General features: G+C 50.9%; 2 protein-coding genes across 15 annotated transcripts; one reads left to right on the forward strand and one right to left on the reverse strand.

Annotated features, from left to right (window-relative positions):
* Window positions 1–10: 10 nt before the first annotated feature.
* Dnajc5g (DnaJ heat shock protein family (Hsp40) member C5 gamma) lies at window positions 11–4,178 on the reverse strand. 9 transcript variants are annotated; one of them, XR_001838187.3, is made up of 6 exons: window positions 4,025–4,178; window positions 3,339–3,454; window positions 2,546–2,759; window positions 1,931–2,072; window positions 1,265–1,385; window positions 11–895 (listed from the first exon to the last, which is right to left on the reverse strand). XR_001838187.3 is itself a non-coding variant. In XM_017594246.3 (6 exons), the coding sequence occupies exons 2-5, from the start codon at window positions 3,449–3,451 to the stop codon at window positions 1,329–1,331; spliced, it is 552 nt and encodes a 183-aa protein (XP_017449735.1). In that variant the 5' UTR covers window positions 3,452–3,454; window positions 4,025–4,178; the 3' UTR covers window positions 11–895; window positions 1,298–1,328.
* A 22-nt stretch (window positions 4,179–4,200) lies between these two features.
* Slc30a3 (solute carrier family 30 member 3) lies at window positions 4,201–24,649 on the forward strand. Of its 6 annotated transcripts, none has more exons than XM_039112621.2 (10): window positions 4,201–4,381; window positions 16,316–16,392; window positions 20,081–20,281; window positions 20,602–20,783; window positions 21,169–21,315; window positions 21,391–21,544; window positions 22,041–22,239; window positions 22,460–22,565; window positions 22,767–22,901; window positions 23,836–24,649. In XM_039112621.2, the coding sequence occupies exons 4-10, from the start codon at window positions 20,654–20,656 to the stop codon at window positions 23,982–23,984; spliced, it is 1,020 nt and encodes a 339-aa protein (XP_038968549.1). In that variant the 5' UTR covers window positions 4,201–4,381; window positions 16,316–16,392; window positions 20,081–20,281; window positions 20,602–20,653; the 3' UTR covers window positions 23,985–24,649. The 6 variants fall into 6 exon arrangements, with proteins under 6 accessions (XP_038968549.1, XP_008762748.1, XP_038968550.1 ...); XM_039112622.2 differs by lacking the exon at window positions 4,201–4,381 and adding an exon at window positions 15,671–15,938; XM_008764526.4 differs by lacking the exon at window positions 20,081–20,281 and having other exon boundaries at window positions 4,202–4,381.
* Window positions 24,650–24,988: the final 339 nt, after the last annotated feature.

Below are 24,988 nucleotides of genomic sequence, written 5' to 3' on the forward strand. Positions count from 1 at the left end.
CACACCGGAATTGGACAAAGCTTTTTTTTTTTTATTATTGATATTCTTTAGCCTTTCTCCCAGTGAGTACAGAGAGGTTTGACGGTTCGTTCCTAGGCTGTGACCCCACATGGGTAAGAAAGAAAAGATAAGGAGGGATACAGAGAGGATGCCAAGCACAGAGGGGCTAAATGACATATCCTGCGAGGTCTGTCCCCGTCACATTTCATGTCCCTGTGCTAAGAACAAGAGATAAGAGGATCGCCCTGCGTGAAGTATCGTGAAGGACAGAGGCAGCAGGACTGGAGCATGGGCTGCAGCCCGTCCACAGGACCACAGCCAAAGTCCAAGGGGAAGCCACAAACACAAATTTCCCAAGCTGTCTTACGAGTGGGATGTCAATGCCAGGGGTGTAGGTGCCAGAAGATGGTGAGACCAGCCTTCCAAAGGTGTTGCAAAGAAATGAGGCTGGTGCTAAAAGGTATGCAGTGTTCCAACAAAGGAGAATCAATTGGTCCAACAGCTCTTGGGATGGGAGCCACCTTGTTTGGTGATCAGGATCTTGGTGGAGTTACTGGTAAGTGCTCATGGGCCTACCCAACACTGACCCAGGCACCCACTGGAGAGAGCTGCACACACTCAGCCAACAGTTGCCAACACAGCTTGAGGGCTCATGTGGATAAAGACAGGAGTGAAGCTAAAAAGAAGAGCAGCCAGAAGGTTCTGTGGGGACAGGTTCTGTGGCACTGTGGAGGGCAGAGTTGTCCTTACGAGGATGTCATCATAGCTTCTGAAGCAGGGGTTGTTTTTTAAGAACAGGAGTCAAATCTGGGTCAGTGTCAGGACAGGGCTACCTGCTTCTCTCTTCAATGTATCCAATGGGCTGAGTGTCAAGAGACTCTCGCTGAGCTAGTACCTAATGGTAGAAACAGATGGGAGCTGATTAGGAATAACCGCCAATAGCCAAAAGCACATTCCTCTCTATGTAAGCAGCTGGGGTTAGTGCTATGAGAATACAGATTTCCCAATAATGACCCACCTGAAGTCCTCCTCTCCATGCACACACATGTAACGTGTATCTACTCTGTGTATACTATATGTAATGTAGGTGTCTGTATGTGTGTGTGAGTGCATGCTCCTGTGTCACAGCATGTGTGCAGAGATCAGAGGACCGTCTGCAGGACTCAGTTCTCTCCCTTCATGTGGGTCCCAGAGGCCTAACTCAGGCAGTCAGGCTTGGTGGCAAGCACCTTTACCAGACCAGCCATCTCACTGCTTCTCTTACTCTTTACCCATCGCTGCTTCTCCATTTATATACCCCACTCCTCTTCACGTCTCCTTAATTATCATCACGTCTTAATCCTCTTCTTCAATGTTATCTTGTGTTCCTGTGGTGGAATTATCGCCTGCTTAAGTAAACATAATAACAACTGGTCAGTTTTTTGGTTTTGTTTTTTTCAAGTCTACAAACCCTTACCTTGCAGTTACCCATTAGCACCACCAGAGGGCATTCCTCCTGCGCCATCCCCTCACGAGCACACACACACACACACACACACACACACACACACACACACACACACACACACGCACGCTCGCACCCGCTGGAGATGAAATCCAGGGCTTTCCACGTGCTAGGCAAATGCTCTGCTCCTGGATCATCCTTCTATTTGCATAAGTTGCATCTGCAAACAGCCTTCAGCTATTTCCATTGCAAGATGTGCTTTGCCAGTTCCTCCATAGGAAAGCCTACACTGAAATGCCAGTCTGTAGCATAAGGAACATTGGCTACCTTCTCAGTCTCTCTTCACCCCAATGAGAGACTCGAGACATTCACATTTCAGGGTTAACTGCTCCGTTCACACCAGTCTTTCTCACTGGCCCCTCATTCCACTCTACTTTGTCATGCCCGACTGAGACCTGACCTCCAATCCCTGTCTCTGCTCCTCACTTGATCTTGAAGGCTGAGAAGAGACATTCACTTGGTAATTCTCATTTTCTTCCTCAGCTGATGGATTAAGTCTACCACAGCATAAACAGCAGCAGCAGCAGCAGCAGCAACCGGTCAGCAGGCAACAAAGAATAACAAGTGTCTACAAGAGAGGAGAGAGCCCTTGGTCCCCCCGTCCTTTTTGTACCTTCATGCAGATCCCCCTCTCTCTGTCCTCCTCACACCCAGAAGGGGAGAACAGACACATTCGTCTTGAGAGGAGGGCAGCCTTTCTTCCTTACTCTATAGACACAGACAGTATCTTACTATATAGCCCAGGCTACCCAGTGTCTCCCAAGAGCTGAGCTCAGAGGTATGTGCCACCACAGCTACACGTATGTCTGGGCGCCATGTGCATGCCTGGTGTCTTCAGAAGCCAGAAGGCAGCTCTGGATCCCCTGGGACTGGAGTTATAGATAGTAGTGAACTGCCATGTGGGTGATGTGGATAAACCCAGGTCCTCTACAGGAGCCGAAGGTGCTCCCAACTGCTGAGCCATCTCTCTAGCCCCTCTAACTCCTTTCTTACTTCTGAAGGGATAGGAAGCGTGGTGTAGGAGTAGGAAGCACGGTGTACCTTGAACCAACAACTGTTCACTATAAAATAGGTTCGGACACCTTCTTCACCGAAATGGTCGTACAGGTATAACCCTAGCGAGCCGTGCCGGTCATAGATCTTCTTTTTTGTAGGGTCAGTGAGTACGGCATGGGCTGCGTTGATGTCTTTGAAGAATTCTGCCGCTTGAGAGTTCCCTGGATTCTTGTCTGGATGATACTGCAAGGCCAGTTTCCTATCCAGACAATAACCAAAAGGACAGTGGGGAGGGCTACAGGAAGCCACTGAAACAGGAGATCAGGATGAACTGCAGGTCTGGGTCTTTAGATAATGCACGGGATATAGGAGATGGGGCACAGAGGTTGCAGGCGAGGGACGCAGGCGAGGGAAGCAGGCAAGATCTACATTTCTTCTCATGTCAAGATAAAAGTGTCTTGGGATTTTTTTTTTTTTCCGGAGCTGGGGACCAAACTCAGGGCCTTGAGCTTGCGAGGCAAGCGCTCTACCACTGAGCTAAATCCCCAACCAGGATTTTTTTTTTTTAAAAGAGATTCAGGGACTGGAGAGATGGCTCAGTGGTTAAGAGCACTGACTGCTCTTCCAGAGGTCCTGAGTTCAATTCCCAGCAACCACATGGTGGCTCACAACCATCTGTAATGGGAATCTGATGGCTTCTTCTGGTGTGTCTGAAGACAGTGACGGTGTACTCGTATACATAAAATAAATAAATAAATCTTTAAAATAAATAAGGCTCGAAGATGCTAAAGTTATTGGGGAGGCGGGGGTTACCAAGGGTGAATAAAGAGTATTGAACCTGTAGGCTTTTTTGATCTCTTCAGGCTGAGCACCCTTCTTTAGTTCTAGCACTGCATAGAGGCTTTTCCCATCCTTGGATAGTCGCTGGGTTGCTTCATACGCACGAGGCATGCTCTGGGTCAAAGGGTCAAAAATATTAGTCTATTCTGACTTGAATCTTAAGAATGCAGAAGAACACAAATGTCAAAGAGGATATAGGTTCCTCTTATATCACATTTCCCATTGTCTGCCATGTACCTCACAGACCAGAGAGTCCTAACAAGGAGAGGTAGGTCTGAAACGAAGACCAGACTGACTTTGTTTAAAGCTCTTGCACGTGAAGTAGCTCTACACCTGTCCACGCTGGCGGCCGAGTTTGAAATTCTGGGGTAACCCAGCCACTACATAGGTTGGATCAGAAATCAAAGTCATAATAGTCATGGAGAGAACTAGCCAGACCAAAATTGGCTGCGGGAGGAGGTCAGGTTCAGGACCCCAGCAGGACCTAGACGCTTTTCCTCTCAGCTCAAGCCCACAGCAGTGAGAGCGGGATGGCTCTCTGGACAGAGGGGAGGTGACAGGAACTGTTGCAGGGGGGCACACTTTGGGGGAGGTCAGTAGGCCCCCAAGGGAACGAAGGCAGATAGCTCTGGGTGTGCTGGGACAACCTAGCATCTTGTGTTGACTCCAGCCCTAGCTTATTACCTCAGAATTGTTCTATAAAGCCAGGTAGGCCTCACACAAGCTTCCTTCTTCCCGGTGGATGTGAACTTTCATATTGTCTCTGGGGCTATGGCAACTGCGCTTGCGCACTTTGGAGGAAAAGCGAGTCCTTTTTTGGCGCTGCCAGCAGGACGGAGTAGGGAGCCCATATTGGGGAGCCCGGAACTTATGTCGCTCCAGAAGCCTCACCTTCAGGCTCAGGGCTGAGCGTTACTTCCAGCACAGCCTTCCACATCATCCCTCTTCCCTTAGGAGAGGCCATGACCATCCCGATCACCGTCACGGGTCTTCAACTCACTCACGGAAAAACTATGGGCTTGGTGACCTAGCAGATGAGAGGTAAGGCAAGGACTACCTTTGCAGACTTCCTCGGACTCTTCACTTGCCCCTTTTTATTTCCCTTCCACAAAGAAACTTCTCTACAAAGGTTGAAACTCACCTCAAATATCAGTGTTCCGGAAAAATTCCTCCTTCACCACTCAGTTGTCTCCTTTTAAGGCATTTGCGGCAGTAGACGGAAACAGTTTGTCGGCACGTCCCTTAAAAATGATCTTTTTGATCCTTTCCAAAAGCCACATCACTACTGTTCTTCCAGAATAAGGAGATACTACAATGTAATTATATAATCTAGTTTGTATATTGAGTCGTTTATAACTACTTGAAGGTATGTTAACCCTTTTCATCAAAAAGCTTATAGATGTCCTTGAACAAATTCCTGATTTCCGTCTAAGGATTGAGTAGTGGAAAAGGAGCTATTGGAGTTATTGAGTTAAAAGGAGAGAAAAGAAAAGGTGTGTGTGTGTGTGTGTGTGTGTGTGTGTGTGTGTGTGAATACACACATTGTGTGGACACCTGCGGTGACTAGCATGTGGAAATCAGAGGACAACTTGTGAGAATTAGTTCTCTCCTTCCCGTATGCTGGTCCCAGGGATTGAATTGAGGTGGCCATGCTTCGTGACAGTTACTTTCACCCAGTGAGCCATCTAACTGGCCCTGAGTATACACTTTTCAGCTTTCCCAACTTGGCCCTTTTATTTTAAGATTTCTTTATTTAATGTGTATGGGTGCTTTGCCTAAATGTATGTGTACCCAGTGTATACTTGGTACTTGAAGTCACAAGAGAGCATCAGAGCCCCTGGAATTGGAATTATAGAGGGTTGTAAGTCTGTGGGTGCTGGGAATTGAACCTGAATCCTCTACAAAGGATTAGCCTGGTCTATATAGTGAGTTCCAGGACAGCCAGAGTGAGACCCTGTCTGAGACAACAACGACAAAAAATGAAACAAAACAACAAAAAATGAAACAAAACAACAAAAACCAAAAGCGGGGTTGGGGATTTAGCTCAGTGGTAGAGCACTTGCCTAGCAAGCACAAGGCCCTGGGTTCGGTTCCCAGCTCCGAGAAAAAAAAAAAAAAAAAAGCAACCCAGAAACCAAACGAAAAGAATAGGTGTTTCTGTGCCATGCGGTGCATGTGGAGGCTGAAGCCACTCTTAGATGTCAATTCTCAACTCGCCCTTCCTCCTTTAGTGAGTTCTGAGGATCAAATGCAAGCCATTGGGCTTCCCCCCACCCCCAGCAAATGTTTTTACCCACTGTGTTACCTTGCTGACCCCAAATTGACTATTTCTGAAGTTCTTGGTCTATGCTGTTAACTTCCTTACTAGGGAAGCTCTGAAGGAAGCATTTACATCCACACCTGCTGGCTCGTCTCTACCTGACCGGACTTCTTGTCATTCCTCACAGGAGGCACTAGTGTTGCCTTCCTTTGCAGAGGGGAGTTCTCAGTGCCTCCTGGAACATGTAATGGAACAAGCTTTCTCACAGCAGTCACCCCGGTCCGTCACCCCTTGTGTAGATTGTAGTCTTTATTACAGCTATTCTTGCCGTTCCCTTTCTCGCCTGGGTTTTAAGTGTTAAGTCAATACTTCATTACTGAGATGCCAGTCACCTAGGCAAACATACTCACCAAGCCCATAGGATCAGGTCAGATGAGATTTGAAGTTACCCACGCAACCAGGAAAGGGGAAGCCACTCACGTACTGGTTTGTGTCGGATTTGGTTTTCCAACCTCAATTTTCAACAGCACCAAGTGTCAATAGAACCAGTGGGACACAGCAGCTCACTTAGGACCTGCGGGGGAGGGAGAGCAGTAGGCACAGAGCCACTTACAGTGGATTCCTTACCTCTGTTTCCCAGGTCAGTGTGGCTCTGCCCTGCCCCTTCCTCCAGGGTCTTGGAGAACCTTTGTACTGCTTGCCCTGCCGGGGTTTGCCTCCCTCCTTTCCTGTCACTTTGAGGACAGTGTTTCCTCTTCCCTGGGTTCTTCCTGAGTTTCACACCTCATCTTCATAGGTCTCAGGAGCATGCTTCCCCAGACAGGGTTTTTATCAAGACAGGGTTTCTCTGGGCATCCCTGGCTGTCCTGGAACTCACTTTGTAGACCAGGCTGGCCTCAAACTCACACCGTTGGGACTAAAGGAATGCACCACCATGCCTGGCTTTAGCCAGGGTTTTAAACTGACTTCTTTTCCTCCTTACGTACATCGTAACCTTCTCCGTGATACAGACAGACAGACAGACAGACAGACACACATTTTCTTATTAATTTGTTTAACCTTTGACTTTCTCAGTTGATGCCCATAGGGGCAGGGACATTGTTGGTTTGTGTCTCCAGTACCTACATCTATGCCTGGCTCACGGTGAATCCATGATTTGCCGAATGAACTAAAGGATCTCCCTCCTATAGAAAGTAAGCCTGGAGGTTGGCCAGCAACAGTTCCCTGGGCTAGAAGCCGGGGAAGTAGACAAGGTGACAGAGTATCTTTCCCCATACAGTTCTAGAGTTGAAAGCCAGGGGTGGGGGGGCACAACGGATAATATGTAACCATAATATGTAACATGTTCCCGCTACTTAGTTCTTAGTATCCAGCTCTTAACACAGTTATGGGGATAGTGAAAGTGATCAATGAATGCTGGTTGGTTGAAGGAAAGAGCACATGTGCCTAACCATCTCTGACCTTGGATGTAGACAGCGTGATTTACTTGCTTTACGGAGATGAGCCGAGTCTTGCCAGAGGCTCCAGAATGTGATTTCTTTTTATTCATATCCTCTGGTATTCTAATTCATCCTAGTCTGTGGCCCTTGAAAGAGCCTTTCATTCTTGTGAAGCTCTGCTCTGAATAAAAAGATACCGCAGCCTGGCGACCTCAAAGGGTTAAACAGAACAGGCAAGAGGGCCTGGTGTGCTGTGACCCGAGGCCTCTATGCTCTGCTTTCCAGACACCAAGGGCTCTTTATTGGTCCATGAGCAGGCTCTCTTCTCACTCCTGTTACTGAGCCTGCAAGTCAGACCCTAGATCTCCGTTCTGGCTCTGGTTCTAACAAGCCATGTGGTCTCAAACAGATCCCTGCACCTCGGACATTTTTCCATGTCTGTAAAATCACCTGCTACTCCCATTTGATTCCAAAACTTAGATTTGCTTGCAAAATAATAGGAAATGAAACAACAAAATAACCTTGTCAGATTCAGTTTTCTGGATTCTTTATTTTCCCATCATACCTCGAGTCAGTGAGCTTATTGTATCCCACAGCCTACCCCACAGCCATTTGGTCCTCTTTGAAGAAACCATGAAGCATCCTTTATTTATCCACAAACAAAAACACATTGTAGTCATATAGCTAGAATACACAAGACAGCAGACACTGGCTTATTTATACCATATATATTTGTATAAATATGAACATATGTAGTAGGAGAGAAAGAGAGAGATCATAATTTGTCACACCCAACAAGCAGGTTCTAGAATGACAGATTTTGAGCTGAAAAGAACCGTAAGATTTAATTGCATCCAGATTCCTTCATTTCCTAATTGAAGCACGCATTTTCCAAAGAGAGGGGCTGAGCTACTACCGAAAGTCACCCATGGGGTCCAAACTGTCTCCTGACTCCAACCTAGGGTCTATGCAATGACTGCCCTCTATGGTTTCTGTCCCATGTTAGTCAGGGTGAGGTCTCTAGAGCAACACTTCTCAACATGTGGGTCAAAACTCCTTTGGGCTTGGATGACCCCTTCACAGGGGTTATGATTCACAACAGCAGCAAAATTACAGTTATGAAGTAGCAATGAAAATAATCTTATGGTTGGGGTCACCACAACATGAGGAACTATACTAAAAGGGTCATAGCATAGGAAGGTTGAGAGCCACTGGTTTAGAAAGACAGAACTGATAGAAAAAATAGATGATACAATATATATATTCATATAGGATTATCTCAGGTTAGTGTTAGGAATATAAATACTAAAAATGCTATATATTAGGTTAGGTTATATATTATTAATATATTAGGTTAGAATATATATTCTATATATACAGATGATACAGATACAGATACATGAGATTTATTAGAGCGGTTTATAGGTTTTGTCCCCACTGTTGGCGGAATGTTTCTTTTTTTTTTTTTTTGGTTCTTTTTTTCGGAGCTGGGGACCGAACCCAGGGCCTTGCGCTTCCTAGGTAAGCGCTCTACCACTGAGCTAAATCCCCAGCCCCTTGGCGGAATGTTTCTTGTTGTGGTAAATCTCCAACCCCAATAAGCCCATGCAGCGATCACACAATTCAGTTATAATGTTTATAAGCTGCCTGCCTAGATTGGACAGATTCACCACTACACTACTCTATTCCCCAGCTATGAGATCCCTTGTCACTTGGGGCTTCTCCAGGCCACGTGGTTCTGCTCCATCTTCCTCCATCCTCCTCTCTCTCCTCTGTTCTCCTCTCCCCTTCCTCTCTCTCTCCCCAAAACTCCCAGCCCCACCTTTCCCTTCCACTGCCCAGTCACAGCTGTTAGAATGGGGAGAAGGTTCGGTGAGATCACCTGAGGATGTGACCCACTCCTCAAGAGGTCAGTCCCTCTCTGGAAGCAGAATTAGCGTCAAAACACAGACAGCACCCAGGCAATCCACAACAATTTCTGAAATGAGCCCTCTAATGAGGGTGGGAGAAAAACGACGTCAGCCGTACACATAAGCTAAGATAGCTACTGAAAATCTCTGATCCTGGGTGCCGTTTGTATTCTCATTTTATAGTCCACATTTATAAACCACAAGGCGGGGCAGTCAAGCAACCAAGATTTTACAGAGTAGCGGCCATCGGGTTGTCAGGGACCCACTGTTTGAGCTGCTTTCCCAGGTCATCTGCTTCAGGTGGCACGTGAGGTCACGCTTCCTAAGTAGGCAGTCCAAGCAGAGCTTTGAGTAAACCACTCATAAAATCAGCATCTAATAATTGGTCTTTTCTACCTTAGTCTACTTCACAACTATTCTAACAATGGCTGTCTCGAGACTGAATGTCTAAGAATCCAGTAGCTGTTCAGGCCACGAGGCTGGTTATCTCAGCTGGTCTTCAGGAGACACCAGAGTTTCAAAGAAGTAGGCTCTGACGCCAGTGTAGGAATGAACTTTCCAGAGAGTGCCAGGGCAAACAGGCAAAGAGCAAGCTTCCTTCTTCCCTGTCCTTTGTATAGGCTGCCCCCAGAAGGTCTGGTCTAGGTTTAAGGTGGACCTTCCCATCTCAGAAGATCCCAGATTTAGGGCGGGTCTTTCCGACGTCAGATGATTCAGTCATGAAAATTTTTTCCCGCTAGAGAGATAACTCAGCAGCTAAGAGCCCTGGCTGTTCTCCCAGATGTCCTGAGTTCAATTCCCAGCAACCACATGAAAGTTCACAACCATCTCTAACTGTATACCCATGGGAATGCCCTCTTCTGGTGTGCAGATGTACATGAAGACAAATTCTCATATGTGTAAACAGATAAACCCTTAAACAAAACAAAAAGAAAACAAGAAAAATTCCTCCTCTGTCTGGAAAAAATAAATAATTAAACTAAAGGCTAAAACTGAAAAGTTGGTTTTTAGTGGATTCTGATTGTAGCCAAATGGACAAGCATCTCATTCCATCATGTAGGTCTTGGGAATAGAACTCAGGACATCAGGCTTGATGGATGCCGCCTTTACCTGCTAAGCCATCTCCGGCCCAAGTGTGCTTCATGATAAATGTTTATTGCCTTTGTGAGACAAGGTCTCATATAGGTCAGGCCAGGCTTCAACTCTGTGTGTAGTTGAGGATGTCCTTGAACTCCTGATCCTCCTGCATCTGCCTCCCAGGTACTAGGATTATTGTAGTATACTACCCCACCAGGTGTATCTATCTTTTTTTTTAAGTGTAATAATTATTGTTACTATCATTGTAATGATGTAATGTCTTCTCTCCCCCTGACTTCAAAAAGAAAGAAGTTGCTTTTCTCTTGACTCTAAAAAGAAAGAAAAAAAAAGTCAAATCAAGGATTATTCTTCTGTAACTGTCCCTGGCATCCATCCTTCCTTCCTTCCTGTCTGTCTGTCTGCGATTTTTGTTTGGTTTGGTTTTTCAAGACAGGATTTCTCTCTGTAGCCTTGGCTGTTCTGGAACTCTCTTTGTTGACCAGCCTGGCCTTGAACTCACAGAAATCTGTCTACCTCTGCTTCCTGAGTGCTGGGATCAAAGGCTTGGAAACTGTGTTCCACCCACCCTGGTGTCTTTCTACCCCCACTTAATGCATCCTTCTCCCAGGCTTCTTACTCCACTCCCAATGCGTAAGTGGCATTGAATTCTGTAGTCAGGACCTGCTTACCCTCTCAGAACTCAGAGTCTCCCATTCCCTAACAGCCCTTCCACGGCCACCCACCTGTCCCTACTGTTCCCAAGCCGCTCTTCCGCTATGTTTGTTGTTCTCAGTCCGTGTTCCCCTCCCTATGAAATATCTCTTTTTCTTTATCATCAGTTAACTTGTTCAAGAAGTATCCACTAAGTACCGCTGATATGCCTGGAGCTTAGATACCTTGGTGAGTGGCCAAATTTCTTTAAATTTTTTTTTCTTTTTTTCTTTTTTTTTTTTTTTTTTTTTTTTTTTTTTTTTTTTTCGGAGCTGGGGACCGAACCCAGGGCCTTGCGCATGCTAGGCAAGCACTCTACCACTGAGCCAAATCCCCAACCCCGTTTCTTTAAATTTTTTAAAAAAGATTTATTGATTTTCTGTGCAAATGTTTTGCCTACATTTGTGTGTTTGTGCCACGTGTATGCTTGGTGCCCATGGAGGCCAAAGAAGGCACTGGATCCCCAGGATCTGGACTTGCAGATGGTCGTGAGCCATCACAAAGGTTCAGACCTGGGTAACAGGCGTGCTAACCACTGAGCCACCTCCAGTCCTCCAGAGTCCTTTTTTTTTTTTCTTTTTTTCTTTTTTTTCGAAGCTGGGGACTGAACCCAGAGCCTTGCGCTTGCTAGGCAAATGCTCTACCACTGAGCTAAACCCCCAACCCCCAGAGTCCTTTTTAATAGATTTTTTTTTTGGTCTTAATTGTGTATGTGTTTGTGTGTGTGTGTGTATGTGTATGTGTGTGTGTGTGTGTGTATGTGTGTGTCTGTGTGTGTGTGGTGTGTATGTGTGTGTATGTGTGTGTCTGTGTGTGTCTGTGTGTGTCTGTGTGTGTGTCTGTGTGTATGAGTGTGTGTGTGTGTGGTGTGTCTGTGTGTGTATGTGTGTATCTGTGTGTGTGTCTGTGTGTGTATGAGTGTGTGTATGTGTGTGTCTGTGTGTCTGTGTGTGTGACTGTGTCTGTGTGTGTATGAGTGTGTGTGTGTATCTGTGTGTGTGTGTAAGCCTGGAAATGCCTACATCCCCAGGAGCAGGAGTCACAGGTGGCTTTGAGCCACCTGACATGGGTGCTGGGAACCCAACGCTGGTCTTTTGCAGGAGCAGTAAGTGTTCCAATCTGACACCCATTTCTCCAGCCCCCAAAGTCCTTAAAGTCCTTGTCCTATCACCTAGTCTCATAACCTACTGAGAATCCCACTAGCTCTTTAACAAATGCTGGTTAAGTCCATCTGTTGTAGGTACTGGGGATAAAGACAGAAAACCTTTAGGGTCTCTCAAGGTGGCTCAGTGGGTAAAGTTCATGCTGCTAAGCCTGGTGACCTGAGTTCAGTTCTGGGTACACACACAGAGGAAGAAAGAACGGACTCCTCCACCTGTATACAGTGACACACTTTATCCACATACATACACACAACAACATAGACATGATATACACACACAGACACACAAGCTCTAAAGTTTACGTTTTTTGTACTATTTTGCTTATTTTTTAAGCTTTATTTTTAATTTCTTTTAAGGGCATGTGAGGTATGGGTATGTGCTCATGAAGGAGTTACAAATGGTTGCAACCTTCCTGATGTAGGTGATAGGAACTGAACTCAAATCCTCTGGAAGAGCAACAAGCACTCTTAACTGCTGAGTCTCTGTTCACCCCCACCTTTTTTTAGGCAGGGTCTCCCTGTGTATCCCGGCTGGCTTTGAACTCACAGAGATCCATCTGCTTCTGCCTTCTGAGTACTGGGATTAAAGGCGTGTGCCACCAAACTCTGTCTAAAAAACTTTTGGGGGGGGGTTGGTGTCTTGAGCTACCCCCACACTTAACATCCCATTGTTTGTTTATTTCGTGTGTGTATGTTTGCACGTGTGCCTGTGTGTGTTGGCGTGGAGGGCAGAGGACACCCAGCAGTGTTTGCTTTTCTCTTTTGGGCATGTGGTTAGGAATTGATCTCATGTTGTCAAATTTGGCGGTAAGTGCCTTTATTCTGCACCATTGTCCTGGTTCTGCTTTGCTTTAATTTTAAATGAGAAAGGGTTCTCTATCTGCAGCCCAGGCTGGCCTCAAACTCTGAATCCTCCTGCCTCAGCCGCCTGAGTGCTGAGATTACAAGCAGATGACAGCACATCTGGCTTGGAGCTTACATTCTTCTACTGGGCAAAAATGGTAAGAAAGGTAAGTAAAAGGCTAGAGCCAGGTTTGTAGCTCAGCAGTGGTGGAGTACTTTCTGAGCGTGCACAGGCCCTGGGTTTGAGACCTAGGAAATAGAACTAGGTCACTGGCACACTCGACAGAGTTCCCTACAGTTAGAAACATGGACAAGGGCCAATGTCCTGTGGCAGAGGCTTGTCTGGTATGTTTAGCATTGTGGGACTCACAGAAGGTAAGGGTAGCTGGTGAGTGGGAAGTGAGTTCAGTGCAGGGACCTGTGGGCTAATGGAAGGACTGTGACCTGTCCTCTCCATAAGAGAGAAAATGACTAGCAGGGCGGTGGTGGTGCACGCCTTAAATCCCAGCACTTGGGAGATCGAAGAGACCGATCTCGGAGTTTAAAGACAGCCTGGTCTACAAATCAAGGATAGCCAGGGCTACACACACACACACACACACACACACACACACAGAGAGAGAGAGAGAGAGAGAGAGAGAGAGACAGAGACAGAGACAGAAACAGAGACAGAGACAGAGACAGACAGAGAGAGAGAATGAATGAGAATATGAACGAATGAATCTGACCTGTGCTGCCTGGCTACCTGACTGGGAATGGGGAGGTCACTGGGAGGTGAAGGCAGCCACTGGGAGGACAGGTCAGGTGGTGTGGAGGGAGCAGGCTGTGCTGACACGTTGACTCTTGACAGGATGGCTGTAAGGTTTGTGGCCAGAGCAAATGGATGGTGGTGTTGTGGTCTGACATTGGAGCACTTCCGGAAGAGGAGAGTTGGGGTTGGGTAGTAACCAGGAGCTCAGTTTTTAACTTTATAAAACCTGAGGCGTGCGCGCACGCGCACACACACACACACACACACACACACACACACACACACACACACACGAGACACTTGAGGTGGCATGGAGATGACACCAGGAAGGAACCATCATCCGCAGATGCTTTGACTCTTTTAAAATACATTTCAAGGGGTTGGGGATTTAGCTCAGTGGTAGAGCGCTTGCCTAGGAAGCGCAAGGCCCTGGGGTCGGTCCCCAGCTCCGAAAAAAAGAACCAAAAAAATAAATAAATAAATAAAATACATTTCAAACAGAAAATAGGATGATGGTTTCCCTCTACCCCGAATCCAGCCTCCACAGCCACCGCTGTCTGTTGTTACTCGGCACCATACTCGGCACCATTTAAAGGCTTAAGGCAGTAGGATAGCTCCGTAGGAGTGAATGCCAAGTCCTGGACTGATCCATCATTAAGAGATTGAAAAGACGAAGCAACAAGGAGAGAAAATAGGCAGGCAGCGAAGCAGGAGAGAAATATCCTTGGAGCCAAGTGAAGAGTCAAACAGCTGTTGAATGACAGTTAGAGTTCGGTGTGGTGCCTGTTCAGGCAGAGGAGGGAGGGTGTTTCGTGTGAGACCTGACCCAGTTAAGAGCCAGGGAAGGCTCCCTGGGGCTGAGGAGATTTAAATTGCAGGCTCTCGGCGGCCTCCTCTGCCCTCTACAGCCTCAGCCCACTTCTCCTGTTTGGAATGGCTTAATTGAGGACCATGTGGCAGCCACTAGTGGGGCGCTGGGGCACAGCATGCTTAGATTGCAAATTTCACCTGAGCCCAGCTTTAATCCTGACTTCAATGCTTCCACTCCCGATGGGAGCTGGTTCAGGGTGGACTTTTAACCTGGATACCCTGCAGTTTCTAGGCTGTTCTGACAGAGGCCCTCTGGAATCTGGCCCTGAATTGTCCTTCTGGGGACATCCAGAATTTCCTGCGTCACTGGAGCCTCTTGGAAACTAAGAAATGAACAGTGAGTCACCTTAGGGGAGACTGTTAGAGAGGGCATAGCAGGGCAGGTGGCTGGATGTATCAGTGAATCAGTATTACACTGGTTAACAAAGGACCATGGAAGAGAACTCTGTAGAAAGTATTAGGAGAGGGAGCACGTCTGTCTCACCCATCACCAATCCCCAGCTAGGATGGCAGTGGAGGGGGAGGGTAGGAGTCATATGGACTAAACTGGACAGTTCCATAAGGCCTTAGGCTGGCCTTCCAACATTGTCTCCAAGTGCAGTATGATTCACCCATGCCTGTCATTCATACAGACCCTGTGCAAAATTCCAGTAGGGCCTCTTGGTGCCTCCCAGAGAAACAGGCACAAACGCGGGTTTTACTGCCAAGCTTTTCTTACATAGCTTCCCAAGCGAAGGCAACTGTTGGTCTTCCCCCTGCCGGCGCTCTGGGCTGCTGGAGGCGGTGCATTAGGCAGCCAGACACACAGTGAGGCTGTCATCCATCCGACGTTTCTTTCACTTCCAGGCCTGCCGGCTTCCCACCCGGTGTTGGGTCCGGCACCTGCCAATATCGGCGCCCCCTCCCGGGCAGTCGGGAATGCTCTGCGCGCGCTACGGGCTGCCCAGGAAGGGAAATCCCAGAGGAAGCCATTGTTGTCATGCTCCCTGTTGTCGTCATCGACCGAGGCGTGTCTAAGCCGGTTCCTCATTCTGGAGCTCGCCCGGGCCTCAGGGAGGGGGGATTGGGGCGGGGGGGGGGGAGCTAGCACACTGATCTCTGAAGTGCGGAATGGCTCTTTGGCCACTTAAGCACCAGCGCCATTGGAATCCGGGGAACTCCAGGGCAAGCAGTAAATTTAGAAAACCGACGGTGCTGGGCAAGATGAGCTCGCTGGTTTAGCTGGACAGACACATGATTTCCACCTTTGCTCTGACATGGGCCGACAAGGTGACCTTGCCTGGTGGCTGGCTCTCCTCAGTATGTCCTCCTGAGACGCAAGCCGAGAGCTGAGGCCCTCGAGACCGTTGGGAAGTTGGAAGGAGAGAGCCCCCTTTGGTCCAGACGCCGGCACAGAGGGAAGGCGGACAGTGGCCCCGGGCGCGCGTGGGCGTAGGCCCGCGTCCAGGACATGCAGACAGGGTTTTCTGCTCTGTTTCCCGCTCACTACCATCCCTTTGCGCACGCCGCCCCGCAAACCTGGCGCGAACTTAGCCGCACTCTCCCCCGCCGGAACAACAGCCTGCCCGCTGCCCGGTTTGTCTAATCCGTTTTAAGCCTCACCTCCTCCGCGAAGCTCTCCCGCCTTAACCCCATCACTTCCAGACACGGTGTGGCTTTCTCGCGGTGTCTTTGACTTTATCGTTTTTTGTTTGGTTTGGTTTGCCTTTTGGAAATGCACACACGATCCCCTTGTTTGGAACAGAAGTGCTGAGGGCAGGTATCAATCCCAGGGCCTTAAATTCAGAAGGCTCGGTGTGTTCCAAAGGATGCGGTTGGTGGGTTTATTGCCTGGGCTCACTAACCCCCCTTTCCGTCCTTGCTCTCTCCCCTCCTCCCACGGACCCTCCTCTTCACAGACTGTCACAGCTGAAAATGTACAATTCAATTCTCCTCCTCTTTTCATCCCACAGTGGCGGCAGGTGCGAAGAGTAGAGAGCACTGAGCATTTGAAGTTTCCGTCAGACCCCAGCCTTAACCACCGACGGCTGTAAGTCAGTCCTTTCTCAGGGCTTTTGTCTTTCCCCAAATGAGCACCGCGTTACAGTTAAGTAGGCAAGGGAGGAGTCACGTGCTGACCAATCTGAACAAGCCGTGGCTGTGGACCCTCGAGAAGTGACAGAGCACCTCCCGCCGCCCCAACCTCCCTGTGAGAGGAAGGTAGTCCAGGCTTTTCAACTGCTAGCCCGTCGCTAGCAGGTGGGGGGAAAGGATGGGGCGTTTGTTCCAGGTCACGTGGCCTTGTACGCTTCTGGGACTTAGTTTACTTGTGTGGAAAGTAAGGATAGTGTATGGGCAGAAGGACAGCAGGAAGCTTTTTGTTACCCAAGGTCCCTATGTAAAAATACATGATAATTAGCGGTACAGTGCTTGGCAGCAGATTTTGCTCATGAATTCCTATTCCAGAGCCTCCACAGTGGGATTTCTGGCTGGAGTCCTTAGAGTTGTTTGGGAATGTGTCACTGCTCACCCCAGATTCTCTCTGTTTCTCGCCAGATCGATTTGGCACCTGTTTCTGCCTCCGCGTGGGGGCCAGAGCCGCAAAGTGATTGGGTGGTGGGACGACGTCCCTAGGCCGGCATGCACAGGGCAATCAGTGTACCTTCAAAAAGTTTGGTGTTAGAAGGGTCCCTTGATGTAAAGAGCCAGGCTGGGAACCGGTGGGCGGGACTTGGGGAGAGGGTGCTGTGGTGGTTCACCCCCACTGTCACCCCCACCCCACCCCACCCCACCCCACCCCACCGGGTCTCACTGGTGCGGGGAAATGGGGCTTTGGATTTGGGGGCGGGTCCTGGAAGGCGGGTCTTAGGCGTGGGAGATTGAGACTGGGGAGCCTGGAGGCGGGGTTTGGGGAGCTCGCCCCACGTGGGGCGGGGCTCCCGCGGCCGCGGGCTCTGCAGTTCGGACTCCGATCGCCACAGTCACCGCAGTTCCCTCCAGACTGGTGGCCCTGCTGGGAGTCCGGGTGGTCTTTGGGCCGCTGGGATTTGGCGCAAGGCCTGCCCCGCCTCACCCCCTCTGTGCGGCCTAGACGGTCGAGGCAGCGGGGACATGGAACCTTCTCCGGCCAGCGGAGGCTCGGAGACCACCCGCCTAGTGAGTCCCCGAGACCGCAGCAGCGCCGGCGGCGGCCTGCGATTGAAGAGGTAGGACAGACTTGGGCTGGCCGTCAGCCCGGGGGCCGCCAGACTGATGCCATCGGTCCATTTCGTTGTCTCCCTTGGCGCGGGCCCGACCCGCCTCCCCAGCGCCCCGCGACCCCCCAACTTCGCGCCGCCGATCTGCCGGCCGCAGACAGCCCCATTCCCCGCCTCTGCCGGGATACCCCATGTTCTCGCGGCCTGGCGAAGCAAGTCCCCTGCCGCCGCGGCGCCCTCAGCCTCCTGACCCCTGCGCCGCCTCCGCCGCTCCGTCGGACCGAGCGGGCCAGGTGCGGCGATGTCCGCATTGCTCTGTGCGCCGCGCTTCGGGGCATCGGAGCCCCAGCTATCGGAGCCCCAGCTTTAGGCCCCGGACCCTTCCCTGCGCACCCCGGGCTCAGGGTGCCCCATCCAGCCGCGGCCAGTTGTGGGCCCCGGCCCCGGGGATCCGCCCGGGCTCAGCGGGCCGCCGCGAGGAGCGAGGGGGCGGCGAGGAAGGAGCAGGTGCGGGCTGGGCGGCGGGGGGTATTCCCGGCTCCGCACAGACGGGGCCGGGGGTGGCGAGGTGTGAGATGAGGCGCGCAGCGGCCGGGACAGCGGGCCGGGGGCGGCGGCAGAACCTCCCCCGCACCCTGCGGGCCTCCCGCGCCCGCCGCTCGCCGCCGGCTCCGTCTGCCCTGCCATCTCGAGTGGCCACCGCCACAGACTCTCCCTGGTCACCTCCTCTGGCCTTTTTGTCTGGGAGCAGACCGTCTGTTTGTCTCTGGAATTTGACAGGGTTTGGGGCTTTTTTTTTTTTTTTCTTCTGTTCTTCCATTCTTTCTGTTTCCCCTCCCCAGTCCTCTCCTTTTGTCTCTGATGTGGTCCTCTGTGTCACCAGGTCTTTCCTTGGGAGGGGGCCTTAAGCCTGAGTGGGTGGGAGAATGGGAGAGCAGAAGGACTGCAGGGGACTGCAGTAGTGGGCAGCTGTGGGGCTCTAGCTGTGTCCCTGGCATTTAATCCCGTACCCTTTGACTTGGCATCAACCTTTCTTACTTGCCCCAGGGATACCCCAGGCTGCACTGTTTTCCCCCATCCCATAAACCATTTTTCTTGTTTGTTGGGGAATTTCAGAAGGCCAGGGAAAGAAACAGCTGCCAGCCCTGGAGAAAACATAGTCACACCTCCACACCCCAGCAGAGAGGCCCTTTAGTGCCCACTTGATGCGGAACAAAAGGAGAAGCAGCCTGTTGATGGGCGGCTGCATTGATGGCTGCCTGTGTTGCACCTTTCAAGCCCGAGGAGGGTGACTTGCCACAGCCAACTGCTTCCTCATCACACTGCATCCTCATCTTCCTCCCGGGCCATTTCCGCCCTCACATGACCATTAGTCACCAAACCCTGCAGGATTTTCGGGAGGCTCTGTCTGTTTACCTGACCCTCCTATGATGTTGCTTGGCAGAGCATTGGGCTAGATCTATTCTAGATTCTTCGATGTCCTCTTTCTCCCACTCCACCATCAAGGTCATTTCAATGAAGACATTTGCTCTGTCAACCAGGGGGTCTGTTCTTTCCTTCCTTTGAACCCTTTGCCTCAGTCCTTCACCCAGCACCCCACTTAAATGCCAAGCTTCAAACCTGGATATCACAATCCCACCTGTCAGGAGCAGCTTCTATGACTTGTGTCTTCCTCCAGTGCCCTCCCTGTTCATTCCCACTACATTCAGTCCCTCCCTCCCTCCCTCCCCTGTGCCCTACAATGGCTTGGTCAGCCGCCGCCCCCCACCCCCGGCTTCTCCCTGGTGGAAATCACGTTATACAGTTGTGTCCTAGTAGACTGGGCTCCTTGTTTGCATATATATGGTATAATTCACAGAACAAACAGAGATGGGCTCTGAAGCCACCATCACCTCCCTGTGTCTTCTGGGAGTGCCAGAATCGTGCACACTCATTCTCAGTCTGGGAAAGGGTTTTCCATTTGAGAAATAAACCTACCTCCCCCCTCCAGAGTCTCCCCGATAACCTCTGGGTGCCCCCCACCTTGGCTCACCCCTTCAGCAGTGTTCTCTCCATCCGGATGGCTCCCAGGGCCTCTTCCCATTTGCCGTGGGATCTATCTATTCTAGAGCCATCCTTTCCCCTCAGGGACCCTTGTGTCTCCTGTATTTCAGGCCTGCTTTCTGTGCTGAGGACCTGTATTCTGCTCTTTCCTTGCAAAGGATGGTTGGGGAGTGAGAACTGGGCTAGAATAGACCCAGTCTGTTTGAGCTCTGCCTGTGGCATTCCTAAGTAAGGCCCATCCCTATTGTCAGGGGATGTGTGGGCCTACTGGATAACTTGGGCTGGACTCTAAATCTAGTGCTCCTTTCAAAGGACCTCACTTGCATCTCCTGTCTTGGGAGGAAGGGACAGACAGTTTGGGAACTGTGGCACTGGAACAAGGCTGAGAGAGAAGTGCCCTGAGGCCTGTTTACCTATACTGTGTTCTTGTACCAGCTTTCTTCTGTGTTTCTCTGGCACTTTGACCTGTCTCTGTCACAACCCTCCACATTTCTCCAGGCCCTTCTCTTGTGGTTCCCGCCATCTCCCCACTAGAACTCCCTTGAGAATACCCGGAATTCCTCCAAGAGCAACATCTGCCTTCTGCTGTGCACCACTGTGTCTGGTCCACATGCGTTCTGCTCACTAAGAACCCTCATCATTCAGGAAGAGCATCCGCTCGTTTTGCATTCCTGAGCTGCATCTCACATAGACATTTTGGTCAGTGTTTAGTCTCTGCTCCCCCACCTGCCAGCTGTGTGGCCCCTACCCGTCCTTCCCCCGTTTGAGCCTCACATTTCACATTCATTCGTTAGAACATTAGACCACACTGCTGTAAGATACTTGCAGCTCCAGAACTCTATGGCCTTGTCTATGAGAGGCCGGGTCTGCCTGTTCATTAGAGCCCCACATGCCTGAAAAGCTTTGGGCATGAAGGGTCTAGCGAAGGGGCAGAGGTGGGCTCATTTGCTGAGGCAGGCACTGAGTGACCAGGTCAGTGCTGGGGTCAGGCTCCCGGGTGAACATGTTGCCTGCCTCAGTCTTTTCACAGAGCCCTCAGAGCCCCTGCCGGAGGGGCCCAAGCTTGAGGGGATGGCCTTCCACCACTGCCACAAGAACCGCGTGTCTCAGTCAGGCCTCTCTCCAGAGAGGGCGCAGGCCCGGAGGCAGCTGTATGCTGCCTGCGTCGTGTGCTTCATCTTCATGGCTGGGGAGGTGGTTGGTAAGTTGGGGAACCCTCCAGTCCCATATCCTGAACTTCCTAGACCACTCTCCATCAAGAACCCCTGGCTTCCTTGGTGGAGAAGCAAGGAAGAGAAAGGCCGGGAGGGACTGGAAGGGCGGGACATGGAGGGGGGGCAATTCTAGGTGAACGAGCGAGCATGTGGGTTGTGGCCGAGGCCCTGTGTAAACTAGCCATTAATAATTAGCCTCTTGTTATGACAATCAAATCTATTGTTGTGGAAAGACAAGAAATAATACCTGTGTCCTTACCACATGAGAGAACCCCAGTCTGTTGTTGGTGTTCCCCTCCCCCTTTCTTTTTCATATTTATGTGCTCATACTGCATGTTTCCTAGAGTCAGGTTATGCATTTCCCCCTTGCAGGTGGGTATTTAGCACACAGCTTGGCCATCATGACCGACGCCGCCCACTTGCTGGCAGACATAGGCAGTATGATGGCCAGCCTCTTTTCCCTCTGGCTCTCTACTCGGCCAGCCACCCGCACCATGACCTTTGGCTGGCACCGCTCAGGTAAGCCCTTGCATGGTTTGGTGCCCCTCCAGCCCTGCCAGGCCCTGAGCTGATGATAGCTGTTCTCCTCGGCAGAGACTCTGGGAGCTTTGGCCTCCGTGGTCTCCCTCTGGATAGTCACCGGCATCCTCCTGTACCTGGCCTTCCTCCGCCTGCTTCACAGTGACTACCACATTGAGGCGGGCGCCATGCTGCTGACTGCCAGCATTGCTGTCTGTGCCAACATGATGTACGTCCTGGTGTGGAGTGAGCACCACGTGGGGCCCAGGGTGAGAGGGTGTTCTACCAGGATGGTAGAGTGTGCGTGTGTGTAAGTGTGTGTGTGTGTGTGTGTTCCATTGTCTTCATTGGGTGTGCCTGAAAAAGGATGGGAGAGAGACAGTTGAGCCAGGAGATGCTTATTTGTTGAGGGCCTCCTGGATACTACCCCTGCTCAGGTCTTTTACTAGTTCGGTCTTAAGTCTCTCAATCCCTGAGTGCTGCTTTTCCTCCTAGTTCCTGTTAATGTAAAGGATACTTCCAGGGGGCCAGGTCACAGTTTAAAGAACAGGACCAGGACACTCATCCCCATCTCTGGTATCCTGTCCAGTATCTTTTGTCCCCGACAGCCTAACTTTTCTCTGCCAGGCAATGGTATTTTCTTTCCAGGATGGGAAAGAGGTGGAGGTGGGTGCTGTATGGGAAGGTGAGTGGGGCCATCTGCCTGAACTGCTCTCCTTCTTCAGAATGGCCTTTGTGCTGCACCAGACTGGAGCCCCCCACAGCCACGGACCTAGGGGTGCAGAGTATGCACCACTGGAGGAGGGGCACGGGCACCCACTGTCCCTGGGAAACACCAGTGTCCGGGCTGCCTTTGTGCATGTGCTGGGAGATCTCCTTCAGAGCCTCGGGGTCCTGGCCGCCTCTATCCTCATCTACTTCAAGGTACTATGACAGAGGCTGTGGTGAGACTCTGCATCCCCTCCCCTCCTCTTGGTGCCTGCTGCCTCCCTCATCCACTTCGCCTTCTAGCTTCCCAGGGCCTCTCCCAGCTTTGGGGCATGGCTCCTTATCCCTCTGCAAGAGTCCCAGGGTGCCTTCAGGTTGATTGCAAAGATGGACCCAGAGCCTCCTCTGAGCCATCAGTGCTGCTTTGTCTCCACAGCCCCAGTACAAGGTGGCCGACCCCATCAGCACCTTCCTCTTCTCTATCTGCGCCCTTGGGTCCACAGCTCCTACACTTCGAGATGTTCTCCTCGTCCTCATGGAAGGTGAATTCAGCACTGATGCTTCCCGCCCTGGGTCTCCCTCAGCTCGCACCCCTTCTCTAAAACACCAGGAGAAAGCTGATTTGTGGGGCCTGTTGCCAGGAAGAACGGGGTGGGCAAGGAAGGGGCTGGGGAGGGTGGAGTCGGTGGAGTTGCCCCTGAACAAGGCAGGCCCTGGCAGGAACAAGGTGGTGTTGGTTGCAGGTGCCCCTCGGAGTGTGGAATTTGAGCCTGTAAGGGACACCTTGTTGTCAGTGCCGGGTGTCCGAGCCACCCATGATCTCCACCTGTGGGCGCTGACGCTTACTTACCACGTTGCCTCCGCACACCTGGCTATTGGTGAGTGCGTTAACTCAACCAGCACCTTCTCAGAACCAGCCCCTCACTTCCACAGCGGGACAACCTAGAATACTGAGGCAGTGTTTGTTTGTTTGAGTCTGAGTCTCAGTGTGTATCCAGGCTGCCCCTGAGATCCTAGTGCCTCAGCCTCCTGAGGTGCTGGGATTCACTTATGAAATACGTTGTCCCCCACACCCCCCACCCCCGTGCATACACACATTCATGTGCATCCTCATGCATACACACATTCTAAAGACAAGAAGGCCTGGGCATCCAGGCCTCTGAAGCAGCATGGGGAACCCAGTACCATTAAAACATCACCATTACCTCCAGGACGTAGTTTGGTGACGTGTGACCGCTCTATTCAGTAGGCTATCACATTGCTATTTAAAGCAGTGATTATGAAGCCTGTATGGCAACTAGGGGAAATGTTGTGGTATAATGCTTGAGAAAAAAAAAGAGCTGAATATAAATTATATCTACATTATGATTCAACTATTAAAACACATATACAGTGACTCATGAGCTGACAAAGGGTTTTTGAGTTTCTCCCAGATGCAAGAAGCAATCAGAGGCATGCAATTTGGATGCCAAAAATATCATAACTTGTGGGATGTTGGATGGTACCTCAAGAGGGACAGTGGGGCAGAATACTTAACATCTGGCAGACTGCTGAAGTAGCCAGCCTTTTGTTGATGCTCAAAGGCAGGAAGAAAGAGGTGAGGGGGCCTGATTTAGTGTTAGCATAGCCCATTGGAGTGAGTCTCACGTTTTATTTAAAATTTCGTGCTGTTCATATGACACAGAAGGAAAATCGGGAGCCTTATTGAGGCCTTTGGGGTTCTGCTGTGCTGGGGCCCTCCACTCCTTATCATAGCCCAGGGCTGTGCTGGACTCCCCGGGGACTGAGCTGCCTCTTATCGCCCTCCCACAGACTCCACGGCTGACCCTGAAGCCATCCTGGCTGAAGCCTCATCCCGGCTCTATTCCCGGTTTGGATTCTCTAGCTGCACCCTGCAGGTGGAGAAATACCGGTCTGAGATGGCCCACTGTCTTCGCTGCCGGGAGCCCCCCAAAGCCTGAGCCTCAGCCCCACCCTCGCCCCACTGCCAGGACTAGGCTTGTGCCTGGACCCTCAGCACCTGCCTCCCAGATCACAGAAGAGACCTTTCTCTCTCCATCTTCCACCTGCCAAATGCCCTCACCCCTGCCCCGGTGGTCAAGACCAAAGTGTATATGAAGGCAGTGGGGGGAGGGGAGGATCGGATTGAATAGCTGTAAGCGATTCAGGGGTGTGGGGCGTGTGGAAGCCCCCTGCCATCCGTGCTCCACATGGAGAGAGTCATGCTTGTCCTCTACGATTCCTGTGTCCCTGTGGCAGGCTGGCTGGCTAGCTGGGGACATCTGCCTGTCTGTGTGCTGTTCGTGTGCCTATGCCTGGGGAGGTCAGCAGGGGCCCCCTCCCCACGTGATCCTTGCTCTTGTCTATGCAGGGGCCCCAAAGCCTGCACTTTGTTTGTGTGCCCTAGTCTTGTGGTTTTGTGTGTTGTATATTTGCGTCCTTTGGTGCTGTGGCCTGTGTGTCCCTGTGCCTGTGTGGCTGTGCTGGTCGTTGTGAGTCTGCTCCACTTGTGTGTCCATATGGGATCTGTCTGTCCATCCCTGTGTTGGTGCTGTGTCCTCAGCTTTTCCCAAGGGAGAGGGGGGACTCCACTGCAGCTCCACCAATAAACTTGGATCTCACTGTATTTCCGCAGTCTGACTCCTCAGAGGTGGGATCCAGTCATCCCCACAGCCTCCTGGCCCTTCGCACCTGTCCTCTGCCCCTGCCCTCAGATGGATTCAGACGGGGCTGAAAGCCACTGGCCATCTCCAGCTTTTCTTGCCCTGGCTCAGAGAAGTCCCTTTGTGAGCAGAGCAGGGCTGGAGGAGGTGATTCAGGAGAGCCATTCCCACTTACACCCTCCAGCAGGCCAGGATACATTCCTGTTAGTAGGTACCTGCACCCTCTGGGGGGAAGGGGCTAGACCACAGGGCTGACGTGGGCTTGGTCCTTGTGCTGTGTCAGCAGGGCCTGGAAAGGCAAA

Source organism: Rattus norvegicus, chromosome 6 (assembly GCF_036323735.1).
Source record: "Rattus norvegicus strain BN/NHsdMcwi chromosome 6, GRCr8, whole genome shotgun sequence".
Taxonomy (NCBI): Eukaryota; Metazoa; Chordata; class Mammalia; order Rodentia; family Muridae; genus Rattus; species Rattus norvegicus.